The 20,515-nt window shown below is 29.4% G+C and overlaps 2 protein-coding genes across 3 annotated transcripts; both read right to left on the bottom strand.

Moving 5' to 3' along the window:
- Positions 1-3,242: 3,242 nt before the first annotated feature.
- LOC145964219 (uncharacterized) lies at positions 3,243-5,985 on the bottom strand. 2 transcript variants are annotated; one of them, XM_083086698.1, is made up of 4 exons: positions 5,870-5,985; positions 4,583-4,712; positions 4,004-4,232; positions 3,243-3,422 (listed from the first exon to the last, which is right to left on the bottom strand). In XM_083086698.1, exons 2-4 carry the CDS (start codon positions 4,662-4,664, stop codon positions 3,371-3,373), a joined length of 363 nt encoding a protein of 120 aa, XP_082942824.1. In that variant the 5' UTR covers positions 4,665-4,712; positions 5,870-5,985; the 3' UTR covers positions 3,243-3,370. The 2 variants fall into 2 exon arrangements, with proteins under 2 accessions (XP_082942824.1, XP_082942825.1); XM_083086699.1 differs by having other exon boundaries at positions 5,858-5,924.
- Positions 5,986-6,915: 930 nt separating this feature from the next.
- LOC145963882 (uncharacterized) lies at positions 6,916-11,196 on the bottom strand. The gene is made up of 4 exons (XM_083086172.1): positions 11,051-11,196; positions 10,433-10,601; positions 9,744-9,957; positions 6,916-7,568 (listed from the first exon to the last, which is right to left on the bottom strand). The coding sequence occupies exons 1-3, from the start codon at positions 11,181-11,183 to the stop codon at positions 9,756-9,758; spliced, it is 504 nt and encodes a 167-aa protein (XP_082942298.1). The 5' UTR covers positions 11,184-11,196; the 3' UTR covers positions 6,916-7,568; positions 9,744-9,755.
- Between the last annotated feature and the right edge of the window lie 9,319 nt (positions 11,197-20,515).

Raw genomic sequence — 20,515 nt, 5'->3', positions numbered from 1 at the left:
ATTTTTATTGGAGGTTTTTGCAAACTTAATTGGATATCAAATGCCTGTAATGGAGATTTCCGTCTCATTTTTCACAAAACATCGGCTTGAGGCACATCCTGTACATATATAGACAACTAACGATACCCACGACCTTATTTGGAAGCAAATCACGAAGTGTAATCCGGTAAGTCCGGTAAGCACAACGGGTTGAAAGACCGCGTAACATTTCGCCTGCGGATTGCGTTCATTTTGCAAATTTTCAAAATAAAACGGAGGAGAGATTCACGTGCTTGTATCACGGCATAGTATCGTATTGTGTCTTATGTTAGACATATATTCCATTCAGTAGCGTAGGCAGGATGAAACGCGGAGAAGAAATCGGGAAATTTAGTAAAAATAATGAAAGTGATCGTAATTTTTATTAACTTATTCAAAAATTATTTATATCTATACCATACTCACAGATATAAGTTATAATATTCCATATAATATTTAATTATATGTATATGTGTTTCTGTAAATTTTTAGCAATCTTACGTTGCTATGGATAATCCTAAAAAATACTAATTTTCTAAATTAATAAAACAATCATTAGGAAATAAAAGAAATTACGATAATTTATAAATAAAATTGTTAAATTTTGATGCTTGAGATTTTTACAATTTTGTAAAATTTGATAAGCGTAATCAGCCTTCTAGCTGCGCCACTGATACTACTAATCAGCAGTCAGCGAATCAACGACGGATACCCGTTTTAGCGTCCAGCTTTTCCAAGGAAGACATAAAATAGTCGCAGGTGTACCATCGTCGGCCGACATAAATGTCCGCGTGTACATACGTGCTAGCGATATACACATACGCAAGACGAGCGCTACGAATCCTGCATCGCGATAGAGATCCGATGCAAATGCGAAAAGACTGAAGACGAAACATCTGCGCGGTCCATTCTCTTTATTGCCTGAGGAAATTGATCAACTGGATTTGTATTCACCTCGTGGGATGCTACTTCCGCCCTGGATCGGTCCGTGAGATGGAGATCACATCGACTTTAACGTAAAAATTTTTAATATAAAAATTCAACTTAAGAAATTATTTACATCACTGTCTCTATAAATAATCTTTCTATATAATGTGCAACTGTGTTAATATTTTTCCTATTCTTTAAGTTATTGTACAATAAAATAAAAATATATACATTAAAATATTTATATAAATTATTAAGATATTGTACAAAAAATGATATAAACTATATAAATAACGAATAACGATAAATAATGAATATTAAGAATATTAATAATATTTTTATATTGTGATTAAAATGTAATGCTGTGACATATTTTCATATAATTTAATAATGGCAGAACTTTTTTTGTGGAATAAAGTTAATTACATATATATTTTTATTTAATATTAAAAAATTATATTCTGTTCAGTAGAAATTAAATTTTTTATTGAAATGGCATTCGTGGTAACTTATTTTCTCTGTTAAAAATTTTTTATTTTCAGTTAGATAAATATTTACGAGACTAAGAAAAAGAATAATATGCATTCTTGATCCTGTAGTTTTAAATCAATGTCGCATGCACCACTCGTTTTTGCTTGCGTATCGTAACGTCAAAGCAAAAGTATGACGAACGAACAAATGCGTCAGTCTTTCTATGAAATCACCACAAGATATATGACGGTTTAATACTCGAAGATTTTCCTGCTCTCTATGCAATAATAAAAACAAATGATCGATCTTTTGCAATTTAGCTATAAATCAAAATCTAAAGGTTTTCCGGCACGCAGTCGATTCGAAGAAAAGTCATGTCTTTTTTTGCATTATGTGTACTAAGAAAAACTGTGAATACGAAATATAATTTCATTTGTTAAAGAAGATAAATGCATACAGCCATTCATTTTGCATCATTACTGTTCATGCTTATTAAAGGTAATGTGAAGATTGCGTTCGGCTAATAACATGGAATACAGACATTATAATACACGTGTCTGTGAAGGGAAGAATTATAAGGTATATTAATTCAAGAAATAATTAAATCAAAAATACAAAATACTTGAGAGGACATGAATCTAAAAATCTGCAAAACTAAAAATTTGTAAAAAGATTAATAATTGATGGAAGCAAGCAATTGTGATTCAAGGCGTATCAGGATCTATAAAAGTTCAGGATCGAATAAAAGTTTTATGAAATCAAGAATCTGCGAAATAACAGATGACACGTGTCGTTACGATCTTTGCTTTCCTATCTTCAATTAATTTCTATCTTTAACATTAAAATTGAACACAAGTAACTTATTATTTCAATCAAAGAGAATATCAGAGATGAGCCTGAAGATGAGTAGTTAAACATGTAAAGGGCTAAAATGTTTTGGATGTGCGGATCACGTGCCGTGGATGCATTGCATAGTGTAATGCACGCAATGTATCGCCGCATAACAATTGTGATAGCGGCTGCCTTTTGAATGCGGGTTGCCATATTTCAAGCAACCGATTTTTGTTTCGGCTCACATACGAACGCGGAATGCTTGACAATTGGCCGGCCATTGCGGCGGCCGCATTGTGGGACCATGATGACGTACCGTCATGTAAAAGCGTGTAAAAAGACATATTCTTTGGCATTTCGTGAAAATTTATCGCCTCGTTTTGCTTTAAAGCACTTAAAATTCTATTAATAATAATGTAAAGAGCTGTACTATTTTGACTCTTGATTGTATTAAAATAAAAAATTATTAATCTTTCAATTCAAGTATTTTATAATAAAACAATTTTTGTCTAAAAAATTTGTAATATAAATTATGTTTTTTTAAGTTGTTAAATATGATAACATTTTTATTTATAACCATCTTTATTTTTATCTATCATATTGATTTTGCCATGTTAGATTTAGCATTATTAAAGTATTTAATTTGAAAATATTTTCTTAATTTTTAATAAAAGCAAATTATAAGTATAAACTATAAATAATTAAATAAGTGGAGTAAAACACTAACTGCACTAATTTAAAAGAAAAATTATTTTGATTTCTTTAATACAAATTTTGTACGTCTACTTTTCTATGGTTTTAGATATAAAATATAATGTTTAGCAACTCAAAGAAACATAAGATTATGTTTATAATTTATATAAATATGTTATGCTTTTTTAGATAGAAATATATCCTTTCAAGCTCCGGCCTCCTTCTTTTTACGGTCTTTCAACAAAGTTTAGAGTTTTCAGGAAGAAAGAGAAATATATTGTGTAAAGTGAGGATGCTGGAAGTGTTATGACACAGAAGAATTTTATTGTTTTTTTTTGTTACATGAATCGTGGCCTAAAAATTCGTCGAAAGAGGTGTGATCACAGATGAGGGTGTAGAGGGCCGTGCGGTTGTCCTCAGAGTAAAATTTTCACCGTTTCCTAGATTTCAGCAAGTATCCCGCGACGCCCAAATCCAGATACCTGAAATATATATAATAAATAGAAAGAGGGAAAATTCATACATTCTTACATATAATTAATATTAAACGCAATTTTAAAAAACCTCAACAATATAAACGTGTACTGAAAGTATAAATTTTAATTAATTCTCTTTCTACATAGTTGTTTTTCAATTAATCGCATAAAACACATCTCTATCCAATCTTGGTGTACGTATGTAATTCAGATTTTATTTTAAGAGAATTTTGCATTTATCTATATTTAATATTTTTTATGTTATCACACAATAATTAAATCCTGACAAATTTAATTTCCACAATAAATGTTAACTATCAATAAACAATAATCAGATGAATTCGCTGAGAATTTAGCAATGTCGGAAATATTATATCGATAGTTGGTCTTTAACTAAAGCTTTTTAGTTTTGCTTTGAAAGTTGTAATCATGTATGTATATATTAATATAATTTAAATTATAATTTAATCATCATTAATACTTTGATATCTTTTGCATCAGATATATGGACTAATTAATACAAATTAGATTTTATCGATAAATTGCTTTTTTCAAAAAGGAAAATACTCTTATTTCTATCAATTTACCTCCTTCGCGCTGTAACAGTGCCACGTTTCTCCCTTTTTTCCAGCGTTATACGGCTTCCATCAGTGGAAACGAGTCTGGATGCAATTGCGGTCGGTTTTTCCGGTGGACCAGTGGTTCCTGATGGCACGTTCGATAATAATCTTTTGCCCTGACGATTCTCCTTTGATTTTCTTCTGACATTTAAGTCCGAAGATACGACAATTTCATCAAATGTCTGGCCGAAAAATGCTGCATAAATATGGAGAAAGTTAAAAGTACAATTAAAGGAAGTACAATTTAATATATTTGAATTTAAAAAAAATTTCAAATAAATCTTTCTTTGATAAAAGTGAGAAAAACAGATAAATTCTAAAATAATTACATACAATTTTTTCAAAGGCAAAGTAAATTTTAAGATTATTAGAGATTCAATTATTTGCATTTTATATAATTTTATATAATATAATTTTATATTTCATATATATATATATATATATATATATATATATATATACATATATATATATATATCCACGTATAAAAGGATATAACAAAAATCTTTAAGAATCGTAAAGTTAATACATTTTCTTTAAACTTACGTTTTTCATTAGATGCCGTTTCCTGAGCATTGATTATGACACAGATTGAACTAAGTACCAAGAAGGCTAAAATTTTTATCATTTTGCGACGGAAATTTTAATATGTCCAAAGATCGAAATTTTTGTTATCCTAAAAAGTAAACAAACAGAAACAATAACATACAAGATATATAAGACATAAAATAAAAATATCATTTCAATATGTTGTCATTCATATTATTAATGATGGACAAAATTATTATTATCAATATGTTAATAATTAGACTACTAGAATAACATTAGACTAAAATTATTTTTAATTAATATAATTCTTTGTATATCTACGCCTACGCAATGAGGAATTCTTAGGATGAGGAATTCATCCATTGGCTTTAGACAGAAGCGTTAAAAGACCTTCGACGATTCCGCAATCACTATCCGTAAGAACACGAGTTCGAAGAATTACTAATTCAATCACTTTCCAGAGTGGTCAGTGTTGGTAGAATCTTACGTAAAAGCAACAAGATTGTGCAATTCGATAGTGTTATCGCAACCGGATGGTCAAGTTGACTTGAACAAAATATACACATTTTATACATAGATAAGACGTTCAAATATCTCTTACGAAAAGAATTTAAAAAAATCAATATTTCTTAAAAAAATATTCGCTAAAAATATTTTATGAAAAATTTCAGCAATTAATATTGAATTTAAAAAGATTTATATGCAAAATGTATATCTTTAAGATAATAAATTAAATAATGTGATGTATAATATATTTTTTTTCCTAGCCTTTTCATCGATTATTAAAAAAGAGTATAACTGTATCGAGATCAGTATTATGCTATTTCGATCATATTCACGCGATCACATACAAATAATAAAGACTTGAAAAGATAAAGATATCATAGAATAAGTTAAATAACATTCGTTAAGATTTATAATATATGTTAAGCCTTTGTATATTGTTTCGAATTCTTTGTAAATATCAAGCGAGCACAATTATAATAATTGAATTTATATTATTTCCGATTCAATTTTTACACCACGGTCGTGATATCGATTCAAGAAGGCCGAGCGAAGGAACCTATTAAGTCTCATATCGATCTCGAAAAAAATAAATTGTATCGAATTTAGCACTACAATTGATTGATTCTTATCACTGTTTATCGCGCAACGTTCTTGCTTGCGACCTCGCAAAATGATAGAGAACGAGATCCCTTTATAATAAAGTTCACTTATTTGTATCCCCAATGGGACCTCAGAGACTTACACTTAGTACTTAGCAGTACGTACATCTCGACTTACCGGCGATATAAGTTGAGGATACTTTCCGAGTCGACAACCGCACGAGAAATGCGAGCACAATGACGCGGGAGCCTTCAAGAAAACATCGCGGGTTTGCTATAGTACGTGGAGAACAGGAACACGGGTACCACGAGGAGAAGGCGCTTTAAAGGCGTCGTGTACTGTAGTTTGTTGCACCGGCCGGACCACTTTCTATTTCATTTTTTCCTCTCGATTCTCCCCATCTCTCTCTTTCTCTCCCCTTTGATTTTCTCTCGTTTTAGTCGTGCAATTCTTGTACTCTTTCTCTTTTTACACAGACGGAGGGACTGGTTTACCGGCTGGCAGGGCCGTAGGTGCCCAGGAGCGGCTAAATAATGGTTAACGACAGGACGGACCTTTAACGAGCTTCTCTCTCTTTGACGCATCTCAAGTATCGTAGATGTTATTCCTTTAGAGTAGACATCGCTATGATACAGAATTGTCTAAGGATCGCCCGATGATCCTTCAAGAAGATAACTTTTTTATACACAAAGAAATTGAAATATAAATAATTATTCATTTCTAAATAGGTTTTATATTAATGAGATGATGATGAAATTAAACTATTGATTCTGGGCTATCAATACTTTCAAACATTTCATTCTTTTTAGAAAAAAGATGGAGTCAAACAAGTTTTTGTATGATCCTAAACGATCATATGAGACAGTAATTTATTAAAATAATGGAGCATTTTGCTCCATAAATATTATTAACATGAATAATTAATGAACAAACATGATCTTCTGAATGTTTAATCTCTTTTCTGACTGCCACATTTTCTACTATTTTTATTGCGATTATCATGAAGAAATATAAAAGAGACAATTTACAAAATTAATTAATTTATACATATATGCAAACTTACGATACGCATATGAAACACAACTATAACGATATATTTATTTTATATACAGATAAATCAACTTATGTATTAATATATTCGGTATAATTGTTTTTCTATAAACGTTTTACACAAATGGTTCTAAGAAAAATATAAAGAGAATTTTAAATAAACACATTAAACATAATATCAATCATTTAATTTTCATTTTTTGTTTTTCATAAAATAATAAATAAATAATTTGCGTTTCGTTGAAGATTCGCGCATTCGTTCTCGATAGGGCTGTCTGAGAAAAGAGAGCGAAGACAAGAGGAGAGAGTATCCTAAAGCGGAGGACGCTGCACCGGCGAAGGATGCGTGCTGTTCGTCCGGTCATTGCACGGGACTTTTCGGATCTCGATTTCAGGTCCTCGCTCTTTTACAGGGTCTTCCTCCTCCCTTTGGCTTTCTTATCCTTTGTGCCGTTTATCTAAAGACCCTTCGTCTCGCGACCCGGCGTCTCCTCCCCACTATGTCATCTTCCAATTCCTCCATCCTTGCCCTTCTCGTATCGGGTTTGTCCTACGTCTCGCTTGTTGGTGTGCGAATCGCGGCGCTACATCGCGATATTTTTGTCAGTTTTATTTTGGAGAACATCTGGTAGTTGGCATGCGGACAAAGGAAACTTGCTCTCTCAGGAAATCTCAGGAGGCAAGGGGGTGGCCTCGCGCCCGTGGTTAGGCTTATTTACTTGTTCCTAGTGACGTAGAATGTTTGTAAACAATAGGCCCACAATAATGGCCGAGAAACGATGGCGATGAAATAAATTAGGGATGCTTCGGGGCTAGTTCCTAGTATCTGCGAAAGACAAAAAATAATTATTTAAAATATATATTATATTTTTGTGTTTTCTTTCCACTAATTTAATATTTATACCCCAGTTTTTTGTACAAATATATAATTGTGCGAAAATGAAAAAATATAATAGAATAAATATATATAATTTTGAACGGAATTCAAATTTTCCATCAATTATTAAATTTAAATGTAAAGTAGTGAAAGCAATAATATCAATTGATTTTTATTCAGAAAGAAAAAGAATTGTAAAGACAATCGTATTATGTAAAGAGGAAGGATCACGCAGAAAAGTCAGATTTTATTTTTAACAGGCAGATAGCTGAATCATCTTGAATGAAAAGAAGTAAGCACATCTGACAATCCGCTAACTACATTTAATGATTGCGTAGAGAAGGTCGCGTTGACACACCAATCATAGATTACATATGTTTAGAATTAAATTGCGAAAATGACAAAAGCGGATATATTATTTTTTTCTTGTGTCTCGATTACACCGCAACATAATAAAACGTTTACAGCGTTATGCAAAAATATTAAATGGACACAAATAGATTTGTAAGCGTAAGTCTAAGCATAAAGTCCAGAAATGTATCGCAACCACAATTGTACAAAAACCATTTAGCATAACTCTAGAGATATATCTCAAAATTAAGAAAAATCCCTTTGTAAGAAAATAACTTTCACGTGTAAAATTTATGCATCGTCGGACTTAAAATTCAAAATCGGGATCACTCTCCATGATTATTTTCTACGTCGGCAATCCGGGACGACCTGATTTAAATTCGCTCGCGGCTCGGGCCCTGGGGCTATCTGACTCCCCTCGAAGGAACAATGGCCATTTACTGCATGTCCAAGCGTCGCAAGTGTGTGCATAATCGACACTCCGATTCGCGTGTAGGTGCATCTCTCGAGAGATGAAAACGCGGACCGGTTCGCCGGACGCGCCGTCCGAGAGGAGAGAGTCGTATACGTATGGGCCCCAAAACAACAATATGGCGTCTGGTCGCGTCCCTTTAAAACGAGTTAATCCGTCTGTCTGGCCGTCTGCCGATCGCCTGAGAACCAAGAAGATTCATTTCCCCTTTGTTCATTCTTTTTCACACGTACCCCGAAAGGGCCATGCTTCAATGGCACAATACGCAAACGCCGCGTCAGCTCACATTCGCGGAGCCTTTCCGGACAGGTCCCATACAACGCACATACACACGCATACAGGCATATGTAACACACGACACACGACATGTAACTCGCTCGCTCGCGCGCGTATAATCGCCGCGCATACACCCCGAAAGTGAAATACGCCCGTATTCTCCGACGAGGATTGTTGCGTTTTTCGAGGCCCGCCGGGCTCGCCGGACAGATGTTTCATTCGCGATCGGTCAACAACGCGGCACGGGTCGTCAGGAGCGCACCGAGATAATATAATGCGAATCGCGGATTCCCGGAGTCCGACCGCCGTGCTCCCGAGTTCATTGACCTTCGCCCGAGACGAGCTTGACGCAATTTCGTAGGCGGGCGCAGCCTCGCAACCTTGCAGATATTACGAGTGATGCGGCCGCATCCTTGGACTTTGCTCCCTCTCAGAAAAAGCGAAAGATGCAAAATAAAGAGAGAATATATCTCCGTTATTCTGTCTATAATATAGAGTCATTGAACGAGATGCTAACATATGTTCTCGTAATAACAAATATAAATGTATAATTTTAAAGATATGCAAGAGAGAGGTAATGGTTTCACACACAAGATATAAAATCTTGGCAATTATAGCGAAAATTTTTGTAATGGAATAATTAGAGATTTTTTATAAAAATTTCTTCTGTCTTTTAAAATATAATTCTTTTCTAGTATATAATATAAATGTAATACGCTAATAAAAAATAATTCTTTCTCTTGTATATAATACGAACGTAATATGAATTGATTAACTAATTGTGGACAAGAAAGATTATTAATGTAGTTGCATGATGAGACGCAAATGAATTCCTACTTAATTAACATATTTAATTCTTTACTTATGTATAATGCAATACATAAAATATTGATAGTGAATACTAATAGGATACTTATACATATATAAGCATAGTAGATTTTTAATTAATTTATTTGGATTTATAATTAAATACATATATTTTGGTATATTAAGATGAAGACTTCTATAATCGAAGATATACTTACTTTTTCAAAAATTCAAAATCCGTTGTATCCCGAAGAGGATTGAGCAGCGCTAAACGAAGCTGAGAAAGGCCCGATGTTAAAACTCGCGCTCTGTGCATGGGCCCCGCTCTGTCCGCCGCCATAAGGACCACCTCCACTTATAGATCCAGCTGATGCTGAAGCGAAAGATGCTCCTTGTCCGGTATGATGATGGTTACCGTAGTCCGGCTGCCATCTGCGTGAATCAGAAAGTAGGATGCAAACGATTATTTTTCTTGCATTCTTCAATTATAAACATTTGTGGAAAATTGCAAAAATGTTAATTTAATTCTCATCATATTTAAAGAATTCATTATTGCTGTTTCTTCCGACAACAACTTGATATATATATTCTATAAAATATATATCAAGTATTATAATAAGTATATAAATCAAATATCGTTCTCAAAAGTCTATAATGTAGAATTTTATTGAAAAAAGTATTGTATGTATGATATATTAATTGGCTTCTAAGAAATCATGAAATGTTTAAATAACTCTCTTTCTAAGATACAAAATTAGATACTTTAAACAGAATATGTCTGGTAATTATTTTTTAATTTGTATGTAGTAATTATTTTTTACAAAAATTACTGACAAAAAATATAATTATAGTATTAATTACGAGTAGCAATTATGAATGTGATTATTAAACGATAACATTTACATACCCTCCACCGCAGCCGAAACGGCGACATCCATGAGGCCTATGATGATATGGTTTATGAAACTTTCGCTTATTTCCGAAGGGAAAAGAACGTACATTGTCGTCGTAATCAGAATAGTCACCATAATTGTTCAACAAACCAAATTGTGGAGATCTCTGTTTTCTCGTAGCAACTAGATAACATGTAATAGTTTGTTATTTATATTAATATTTAAATAATATCTGAGTGTCAGAACAAAATCATTAATATTACACAACTTTTTCAACTAAAAAAAATAAAATACTATTGTTTAACAAAAATTTATCGTTATATGTACATACCTTACAGTTTATACAAATATCACATAGAAAAATTAAATAAATTTGTGTATTGTCTTCATAATTAAAATAAGTCTTTAAATATAAAATTTCTTTTTATAAACATTATTACCGTATTACTATAAATTTATAATTATTATATAAAGATATAAAAGAAATCTCTCTATTACAAATTAAATAATCTTATCATTATAATTTATAATATACTATTAGAATATATTTTCAGTAAATTAATTATATTTAAATACTCTGCTTATTGTAAAAAATCTTGAATAATATTGTCAATTAAATTTTAATCACTAACCAATTTCAGATACATTGTTCACAGTTATTGGATCTAGCACATCAGAATTCGTTAACATTTCTATCGGTTTGCCGAGAGATTCTTTCAGAAAAAATACACCAAGCACCATTATTAAAAATAGACTTCTTTTCATCGTGAAACGAAAGTATCACTCTTAATTGTCGAACGTCTCAAAAACGATTCAAAGCTGTTCTTTCATTCCATGTGCTTTTATAGGAAACCCTTTCACTGTCAAAATTCAAGGAAGTCACTTACAGTTTCATAATACCGCTATTTCCATGCGTTAAAAAATGGTCATTGGTCTTCACAAAGTGGACGACCTTCCGTCCCAGGGACGGCCGGAAGTAGGCCGGAGACTAATATATGTACGTATGCAGAGATAGAATCTTTAAACTAATAGAGATATTAATGCGAGAGTTTGACTTTGATCAAACATTTGCAAGTATTGCAGCTCCAGTCTCTTATAGAGTTGTGTTATACATATGCTTTTCATAGTATTCTAAGAAGAAAATAATCTCTTTTTTTGATATATATATATAAAAGAATTGTAATTATAAAATCAATTGATATATCAATACAGTATACATATATTTATCGTATATTCATTCTTAGTCATTATAGAATTATTGTTCATATACGAGTTTGCATTTATTAAATTTTCTTACAAGTCGTTCTATCTTCAAATTCTCCATATGTCAATCGAGTATTTTTACATGATTTTCTTATATCAAATTTGTTTAGAAATAAAAATTAAATTTGAGCTATAAAACAACAAATAAATTAAATTTAATAAAATTAAAAAAGGTAAGAGAAATTTTGAAATTGAGAAATTTCATTATTTTCTATTTTATTCTTTTTTTATAATACTATTATTATAATTATATAATTACATGTAAAGAAGAAAATTATAAAATATTGTAAAATATAGAAAAGGCTATATTATAATTTTTATACTACAGTTATTTGCATGAAATATTGTTTAGAATTTTGGGAAACATTATTTATAGAATTCAAAAATAATATTTGATATTGCTAATTATACTGGTATTTGATTTGTTAATTAATAAAATCTATCATATGTAGTCATAATATAGTCATATATAAAATTATTCTACTTATGTGAAAATGAATTAAAATTTTATGTTTTGTGATAGAGATATATTGCTATTAACCAAAAATACAACATAAATTCAGTTTATATTAAAACATTAGTTTTTAAGATACTTACGTAAAGTAATTGCTTGATTCCAAATCCAAATTTAACTTTAAATACTGATGCATTTGCCTGAAAACCGTTTGGTAGTGCCATCTGTTACACAAGGTATAACTTGCTATACTTTGCTAAATTACGGAGTTTATCACCCAGATTTTGTATGATCTTTCAAGTTTCATGTACATCACAATGTGTAATATAGTACAGCATAATTATTACTGTTAATATCAAATATAATTCACAATCAATGTCTTGTGTTTGATTATATTAAATACTATAATAATATTCGGAGGAAAAAATGTGATGTATGTTGAGACTAATAAAGTTTTAAATTATGATTAAAATTTGATTATATTTATTTACTATATTTTTATATTTAATAATAGTTTTTCATAAAAAAAAATATATTTTATAATATTTGTTTTATAATTAGATTTATTATCTATAATATTTGTTATAATTAGATTTATTTTTTTATTCAAATATATATATTTAAGGACATAATTTAAATTGGAGTAAGATTTGTATATAGATTTGGTTTTTATTAATTTTCTTTAATATTATTAAGATTTTGAATTTTAGAATTAATATTATTTAGTTTTAATATTATTTAGTTATTATATTATTATTAGAATATTATTTTTAGAATTGTGGGATTGCGGCCTTATGGGAAGATTATTTATTAATTTAATTTGTTTATTTCAGATTGATATAAAAAGATTAGTACCTTATTCTTCTATTGTCCATATAAATATGTTATTATTATATGTTCAAAACGTACAATAATAAAATTAGAACTTATTAGATCCTATATTTTAATGATTTCTCATAAGTTATGTTCTTCAGGTTTATTTTTTATAGTTAAATGATATTATGAACGATTTTTAAGATGGTTAATATTTTTTAATAAGAGTATATTAAATTTTTATCCTTCTTTAAATTATGATGATTTGTTATTTGTGCAATCAATTTTTTATTTTCTTTTTCTTTAAATCTTATTAGAGAAATTGTTTTTTTAATCGTTTTTTTTTATTTTTTTCATTGTAAGATGAGAAATTATTCTTATAATTTATATAATAATAATTTCTTTTCTAATAGAGAGATAATTATCTTATTCATTATATTTATATTCTTTTATTCAGCATGGGATTATTTATATAGAAATAAATCATTTATAGTTTATTTAAAAGATTATTTAATTTTAATTTTTCATTTTATTCCTTTAATTTTAATAATTTTTAATAATGATATATTAATATGCTAATAATTTATGAAGTTTAAAAAAAATATTAATTTGTGAAGTTAAAGATATAATTTTTATTGTCTTAAATTATAATTAATTTATATATATATATATATATATATATATATATTAATTTATATTATACTAATATTATATATAAAATATTATACTTATATATTATTTCGGTTACATATTTCTTAAAATACGTAAAATATTTGAATATGAATCGATAAATACGACGAACGGACAATAATACGGTGTTTGGCCTCGGCGTAACAATAACGCGCTAGTGTTTATATGCCACGGTCTTGGTATTAGTCGTACGACGACACTTGAACGATAAAGTAGTGATGCGAAATATTACGTATATTATCGAATTAATTATTAATTAAATGATTACTATATTATGGTTTTTAATTACATTAATCTCTTTCGATTTTATAATTCGTGTTAATACATACATATATACACACACACACACACACACACATATATATATATGCGTATGTATGTATGTACATATATATAATTCGATTGAGAACGTGTGATAAAACGATCGAATGACAAAATCGAATAATTAAATTAAACATAACAGAAAGCCATGTGAAGTATATTAATCGTTAAATAAATAATTAATTTGTGTGTACGTGTGTGTGTGTGTGTGTGTGTGTGTGTGTGTGTGTGTGTGTGTGTGTGTGTGTGTGTGTGTGTGTGTGACGTCATAGTACGCGTAAAATATTTCAATAACACAACGTTCGGCCTTGATGACGTAGCGCGTTACTGTTTACATAGGCGACGATCTTGTATCATTCGCACGGCGACATTCCAGTAGTAAAGTCGTGTGTGATACGGAATACTTCGTATTATTGAATTCTTTTCCTAAAAGTGCGATCGCGATTAGTATCGAAATATAATTCGCTACGACCATTACAATTAACAATTAATTAACTCTTAATAAATAACGTGAAACTATATGATGATAAATCTATCGAAACGCGATCCTTCATTATTCCAAATAAAAATTGAAACGAAAGGGGCAAAAATTACAAATACATAGACCTTGTATCATTCACATGGCAACATTCCGACGATAAAGTAGTGATATAAAACGCTTCGTATTATTGAATTCTTTTTCTAAACGCGATCGCGATTAGTATTGAAATATAATTCGCTACGACTATTGTAATTAACAATTAATTACTTTAATATTTCAATCTTATGATTCGCGTTATTGTGCAAATATATTATACATCAATAAATAGAAATATCATTAGTATAAAAATCGAGTGGTACATGATTTGCTTTATTTAAATGTCGAGCGAATTGTAATATTTTTTGTGTTCCTCTCTCACAATATAATAAAATACGTATCTCGTATAATTATTTTGCGATCGGGAGTGCCGTGCAAAGTATCTCGCGATAATTTCTATATATAACTAAATATTACTATATTACGGGGCGCAGAGTTAAATTCCAAATAAAACAATTGAATCGTGAACAATTAACATTAATGAAAGGTTCCATTAATCTTTTAATAATCATACAATTAAAAAATCTAATATAATCTAAAATACTTCTATATACTTTAATATATTCACGTATATATGTATTAAAGTATGTAACATATTTCGATAATGAACAGACAATAACATCGACCTTGGTGGCGTAAACAATAGCGGGCCAATGTTAATTTGCCATAGTCTTGAAAAATGTTTCGATAAAAAAAATAATAATAACACGGTTTTCGGTCTTGGCGGCGTATGATGTCAGATTAATTTTTTCGGCTCTATTATCATTCGCGCGACGACATTCAAAGAGTAAATAATGGTGCGAGACGCTCCGTTAAAAATTCCTTTTCTAGATACGATCGCGATCAATATCAAAACATTGTTTGTTGTATTAAAATACGTAGAATATATTTCGAGGAACGAATAATAACACGGTGTTCGGCCTTGACAACGTAAACAATAACGCGCTAGTGTTTAAGTCACACGGTCTTGGTATCATTCATGCGGCGACAGTCGAGCAATAAAGATGGTAGTGCGAAATACATCGTAAAATCACGTTGTTAAATTAATTATTAATTAAACGACTATTGTATCATGACTTTTAATTACTATATTAAACTTTCGAACCTATAATTCGTATTTATATACATATATATGCATATATATATATATCAATAATGAAAACAACATTTGTAACGAGTTAGTATTTAATTGGATCTCATATAAAAAGAGCGAATCGTACTTCTCTATCCCTTATACGATATATTAAAGTGCGTTTCTCGTAATTATTCCGCGATCGGGAGTGCTGTGCAAAGTGTCTCGCAATTGTTTCTATACATTGCTAAATATAATTAATTGTTTCTTTGTGCGAGTGAATATCAGTGCTACGAGGAAACAGCAAAGAATGAAAAAGAAAGGAGAAGGACATCTGGAAAAGTATTGGACAGCCAGAGAGCAGTGACAGAGCCTGAAGCAGCCAGAGAGAGATATGTGGTGAGTAATTTATAAAAATTATTTATTATTTATATATATTATTTTCAAAGTAGATATATTGCTTATCATTTTCTCGATAGTAGATTTATATAATTGGCAATTATCCAAACTAGATAAATAGAGACCAACCGAGACATCAAAAGTCGAATTAAATTTATAGATTTGAATATTAATTTTTCATTTTTGATTTAAAAAAAAAATTTAGAAAAACGCGATAGACTTTCTCAAAGATGATGGAGAAAGTTTATATATATCATAACTATATAAAATTATTTATATAAAAAATTTATATATGAAAAAAGTTTATATATGATAATTATTTTCTCTTTTCACAAACAAACGTAAATGTTCGAAATTCTTATTTGTTTTTTCGACCGTTAAACGAGTGGTTGGGAAATAGATAAGTTAGTATATTTGTGGAACCCAATTTGTTTACCTCACGTAAAAGGTAGAAATATAAAACTTTGTTTAATCACGCAATAATTTTCTTGAATGAGAAAGCTACACGAAAAATATGGTTTTAAATATATATAAAAAAATTCTATTCTTTTTAAAATTAGTGATTAAAGACAAAAAGAGAAACATATAAAATATAATTATAATTAGAAATAAATATAATTATAATTAGAAATATTTCGTGATAGTCAATAATTATATTTTTTATCGTATACATATGAAATTGTTGGGCATGAGAGTTAAACAAATTTTTCGTGTTATATTTGATATAACTAATATCAATACAGCGGATAAATTGGTAGATTCGCGAATCACAGTTCAGTAGAATGGAGATTTATTATTAAAGAGGAGAACAAATTTTAAATTTACTCCGAGATACTAAATGGATTTATGCAGAAATGATTACATGTATATATAAACGATAAAAATACGATAAGATACTTAAATTATTTATGAAATAAAAATAAATTAATTCTCATCGGTACAATGCGGAACAACAGAATTATAGTATTCAGTAAATGTAATTAAATAGAAATAAATTCAAGTCATACACAAAGTGGTAATGAAGCAAATAATTAAGGAAAATTATTGCATGCAATTAAATTCTTTTTTAAATATATGTGCTTTCATGGAATACTATAAACGAAAATCTATTTTTTTATTTTAATCATAATTAATTTTACATAATATTAAAATATATATATATATATATATATATATACATATATACATATATACATATATACATATATATATATTTATTTATATTTATGTATATTAATATCATTTAATATTTTATATAATTTAAAGTTTATATATACATATAGAATATATTTATAATATATAATACATATAGAATATTTTAATATTTCACATTGGTCAAATAAATTATTATTAAAGATAAAAGCAAATAATTAATTTCACAAATAATAAATATAATAAAATAAAATAGGTTATAAATTACTCACGATTATTTGCCATCGCACGATGCGGTCAATGGATTATTTTCTTCATTTCTCTCGTTTATTTTTTTCTGCTCCTTTATGACACTCATTTGATATTCATTTACAAAAAAGGTAATTACGCACTAATCAGCATACAATCATATAGCAATTTACCCTTTGTACAACACTCGCGACGTTACACCATGCCTTTTGTCATTTTGCTACGTGATAATAATGCAATAAATCTCAAAAAGTTATGACTCACTCGACATTAATTGAAATCAAAATCAAAACGCGCCACTCGCTGTGTAAATAAAAATCGTACAAATTAATAATCACTAATTGCAAAAATTATAAAGAACAATCGCGTTTTGAAGGATCAATTCTCGACGAACGACTCGAGTCTTCCCGCGAGAAGTCTTTAGTTCGAACGCGTGACGCGCATAAACATAATATAACAATTCGTCATATAACAATTCTTTTAAGTAAATAACCAGTATATTGAAACAGTTTCACCAACTGGTCAATTGATCAGTTTTTATATCAGTAATTAAAACTGTTTCGATATACTGATTATTTATTTTAAAAGTTTATTCATTGTTGCCGCGATGTTAACGTACAGAATAAATGGAATACATTCATAAGTTACAATTTTATTATTAATAAATGGTTGATTTGACCATTGCTCTTTCCATTATTCGAAATACTCGATTATACGATTAGAATATAATTGGAATATAATTTCGAAGCACGTATTTCGCGTGATGCGTTCATTTAATTACAACAATTAAAAAGAATCGAATGCAATTAAGAATCGATGTGTGTGACGGGGAATAAAAATTATAAATTATCATTTTGTTGCAATCCTTACGAGCAATAATTATTCTTCTATTAATATTTATAATTAAAAATATTTCGTTCGATGCTTTATCATATAATTATTTGACGAACTAAATATATATATATATATATATAAAATTCGACTGAGAATGCGCAGTAAATCGAATGGCAAAATCGAATAATTAACATAACGGAAAGCCTTATGTATATTAAGCGTTTAATAAATAATTAATCTGTGTGTACGTGTGTGCGTGAATTAAAAATATACTTGTATATATATATATATATATATATATATATATATATAAATTCAATTCTTGTATATGTATGTACGTCATAATACGCGTAAAATATTTTTGGCAGCGAGGTCAATAACACGACGTTCGGCCTTGATGACGTAGCGCGCTATTGTTTACATAGGCGAAGACCTTGTATCATTCGCACGGCGACATTCCAGTAGTAAAGTAGTGATACGAAACACTTCGTATTATTGAATTCTTTTCCTAAAAGTGCGATCACGATTAATATCGAAATATACACGTAATTCCCCCCCTACGACTATTACAATTAACAATTAATTAACTCTTAATAAATAACATGAAACTATATGATGATAAATCCATCGAAACGCGATCCTTCATTATTCGAAATATAATTCTTTTATTTAATTGTATCTATAATTCTTTTCCTAAAAATGCGATCGCGATTAATATCGAAATATAATTCGCTACGACTATTACAATTAACAATTAATTAACGTTTAATAAATAACATGAAACTATATGATGATAAATCCATCGAAACGCGATCCATCATTATTCCAAATAAAAATTGAAAAGGGCAAAAATTACAAATACATAGACTTTGTATCATTTACACGGCAACATTCCAACGGTAAAGTAGTGATACAAAACGTTTTGTATTATTGAATTCTTTTCCTAAACGCGATCGCGATTAGTATTGAAATATAATTCGCTACGACTATTGTAATTAACAATTAATTACTTTAATATTTCAATCTGATGATTCGCGTTATTGTGCAAATATATTATACATCAATAAATAGAAATATCATTAGTATAAAAATCGAGTGGTACATGATTTTGCTTCATTTAAATGTCGAACGAATTGTATTATTATATATCATTAAATAGAAATATCATTAGTGTAAAAATCGAGTGATGTATGATTTTGCTTTGTTTAAATGTCGAGCAAATTGTAATATTTTTTGTGTTCCTCTCTCACAATATAATAAAATACGTATCTCGTATAATTATTTTGCGATCGAAAGTGCCGTGCAAAGTATCTCGCGATCGTTTCTATATATAACTAAATATTACTATATTACGGGGCGCAGAGTTAAATTCCAAATAAAACAATTGAATCGTGGAAACAATTAACATTAATAAAAGGCTCCATTAATCTTTTAATAATCATATAATCAAAAAAATCTAATATAATCTAAAATACTTCTATATACTTTAATATATTCACGTATATATGTATTAAAGTACGTAACATATTTCGATAATGAATAGACAATAACATCGACCTTGGTGGCGTAAACAATAGCGGGCTAATGTTTATCTGCCATAGTCTTGAAAAATGTTTCGATAAAAAAAATAATAATAACACGGTTTTCGGTCTTGGCGGCGTATGATGTCAGATTAATTTTTTCGGCTCTATTATCATTCGCGCGACGACATTCAAAGAGTAAATAATGGTGCGAGACGCTCCGTTAAAAATTCCTTTTCTAGACACGATCGCGATCAATATCAAAACATTGTTGTATTAAAATACGTAGAATATATTTCGAGGAACGAACAATAACACGGTGTTCGGCCTTGACAACGTAAACAATAACGCGCTAGTGTTTAAGTCACACGGTCTTGGTATCATTCATGCGGCGACAGTCGAGCAATAAAGATGATAGTGCGAAATACATCGTAAAATCACGTTGTTAAATTAATTATTAATTAAACGACTATTGTATCATGACTTTTAATTACTATATTAAACTTTCGATCCTATAATTCGTATTTATATACATATATATGCATATATATATATCAATAATGAAAACAACATTTGTAACGAGTTAGTATTTAATTTGATCTCATATTTAAAAGACCGAATCGTACTTCTTTATATATGATATATTAAAGTGCGTTTCTCGTAATTATTCCGCGATCGGAAGTGCTGTGCAAAGTATCTCGCGATCGTTTCTATATATAACTAAATATTACTATATTACGGGGCGCAGAGTTA

This window comes from Camponotus vicinus, unplaced genomic scaffold (assembly GCF_025532165.1).
Source record: "Camponotus vicinus isolate PSW18456_S1 unplaced genomic scaffold, iyCamVici1.0 SCAF_13, whole genome shotgun sequence".
NCBI lineage: Eukaryota > Metazoa > Arthropoda > Insecta > Hymenoptera > Formicidae > Camponotus > Camponotus vicinus.
Note: the sequence above shows the minus strand (reverse complement) of the source record. Positions and strands in the feature narration are given on the sequence as shown.

Coding starts and splice junctions, on each gene's coding strand:
- LOC145964219 (XM_083086698.1), bottom strand. CDS start 4,664: ATGATAAAAATTTTAGCCTTCTTGGTACTTAGTTCAATCTGTGTCATA. Junction 4,233..4,582: donor AACGGCATCTAATGAAAAAC/GTAAGTTTAAAG, acceptor ATATTTATGCAG/CATTTTTCGGCCAGACATTT. Junction 3,423..4,003: donor ACTGTTACAGCGCGAAGGAG/GTAAATTGATAG, acceptor TATATATTTCAG/GTATCTGGATTTGGGCGTCG.
- LOC145963882 (XM_083086172.1), bottom strand. CDS start 11,183: ATGAAAAGAAGTCTATTTTTAATAATGGTGCTTGGTGTATTTTTTCTG. Junction 10,602..11,050: donor GAACAATGTATCTGAAATTG/GTTAGTGATTAA, acceptor CATGTTATCTAG/TTGCTACGAGAAAACAGAGA. Junction 9,958..10,432: donor CGTTTCGGCTGCGGTGGAGG/GTATGTAAATGT, acceptor TGATTCACGCAG/ATGGCAGCCGGACTACGGTA.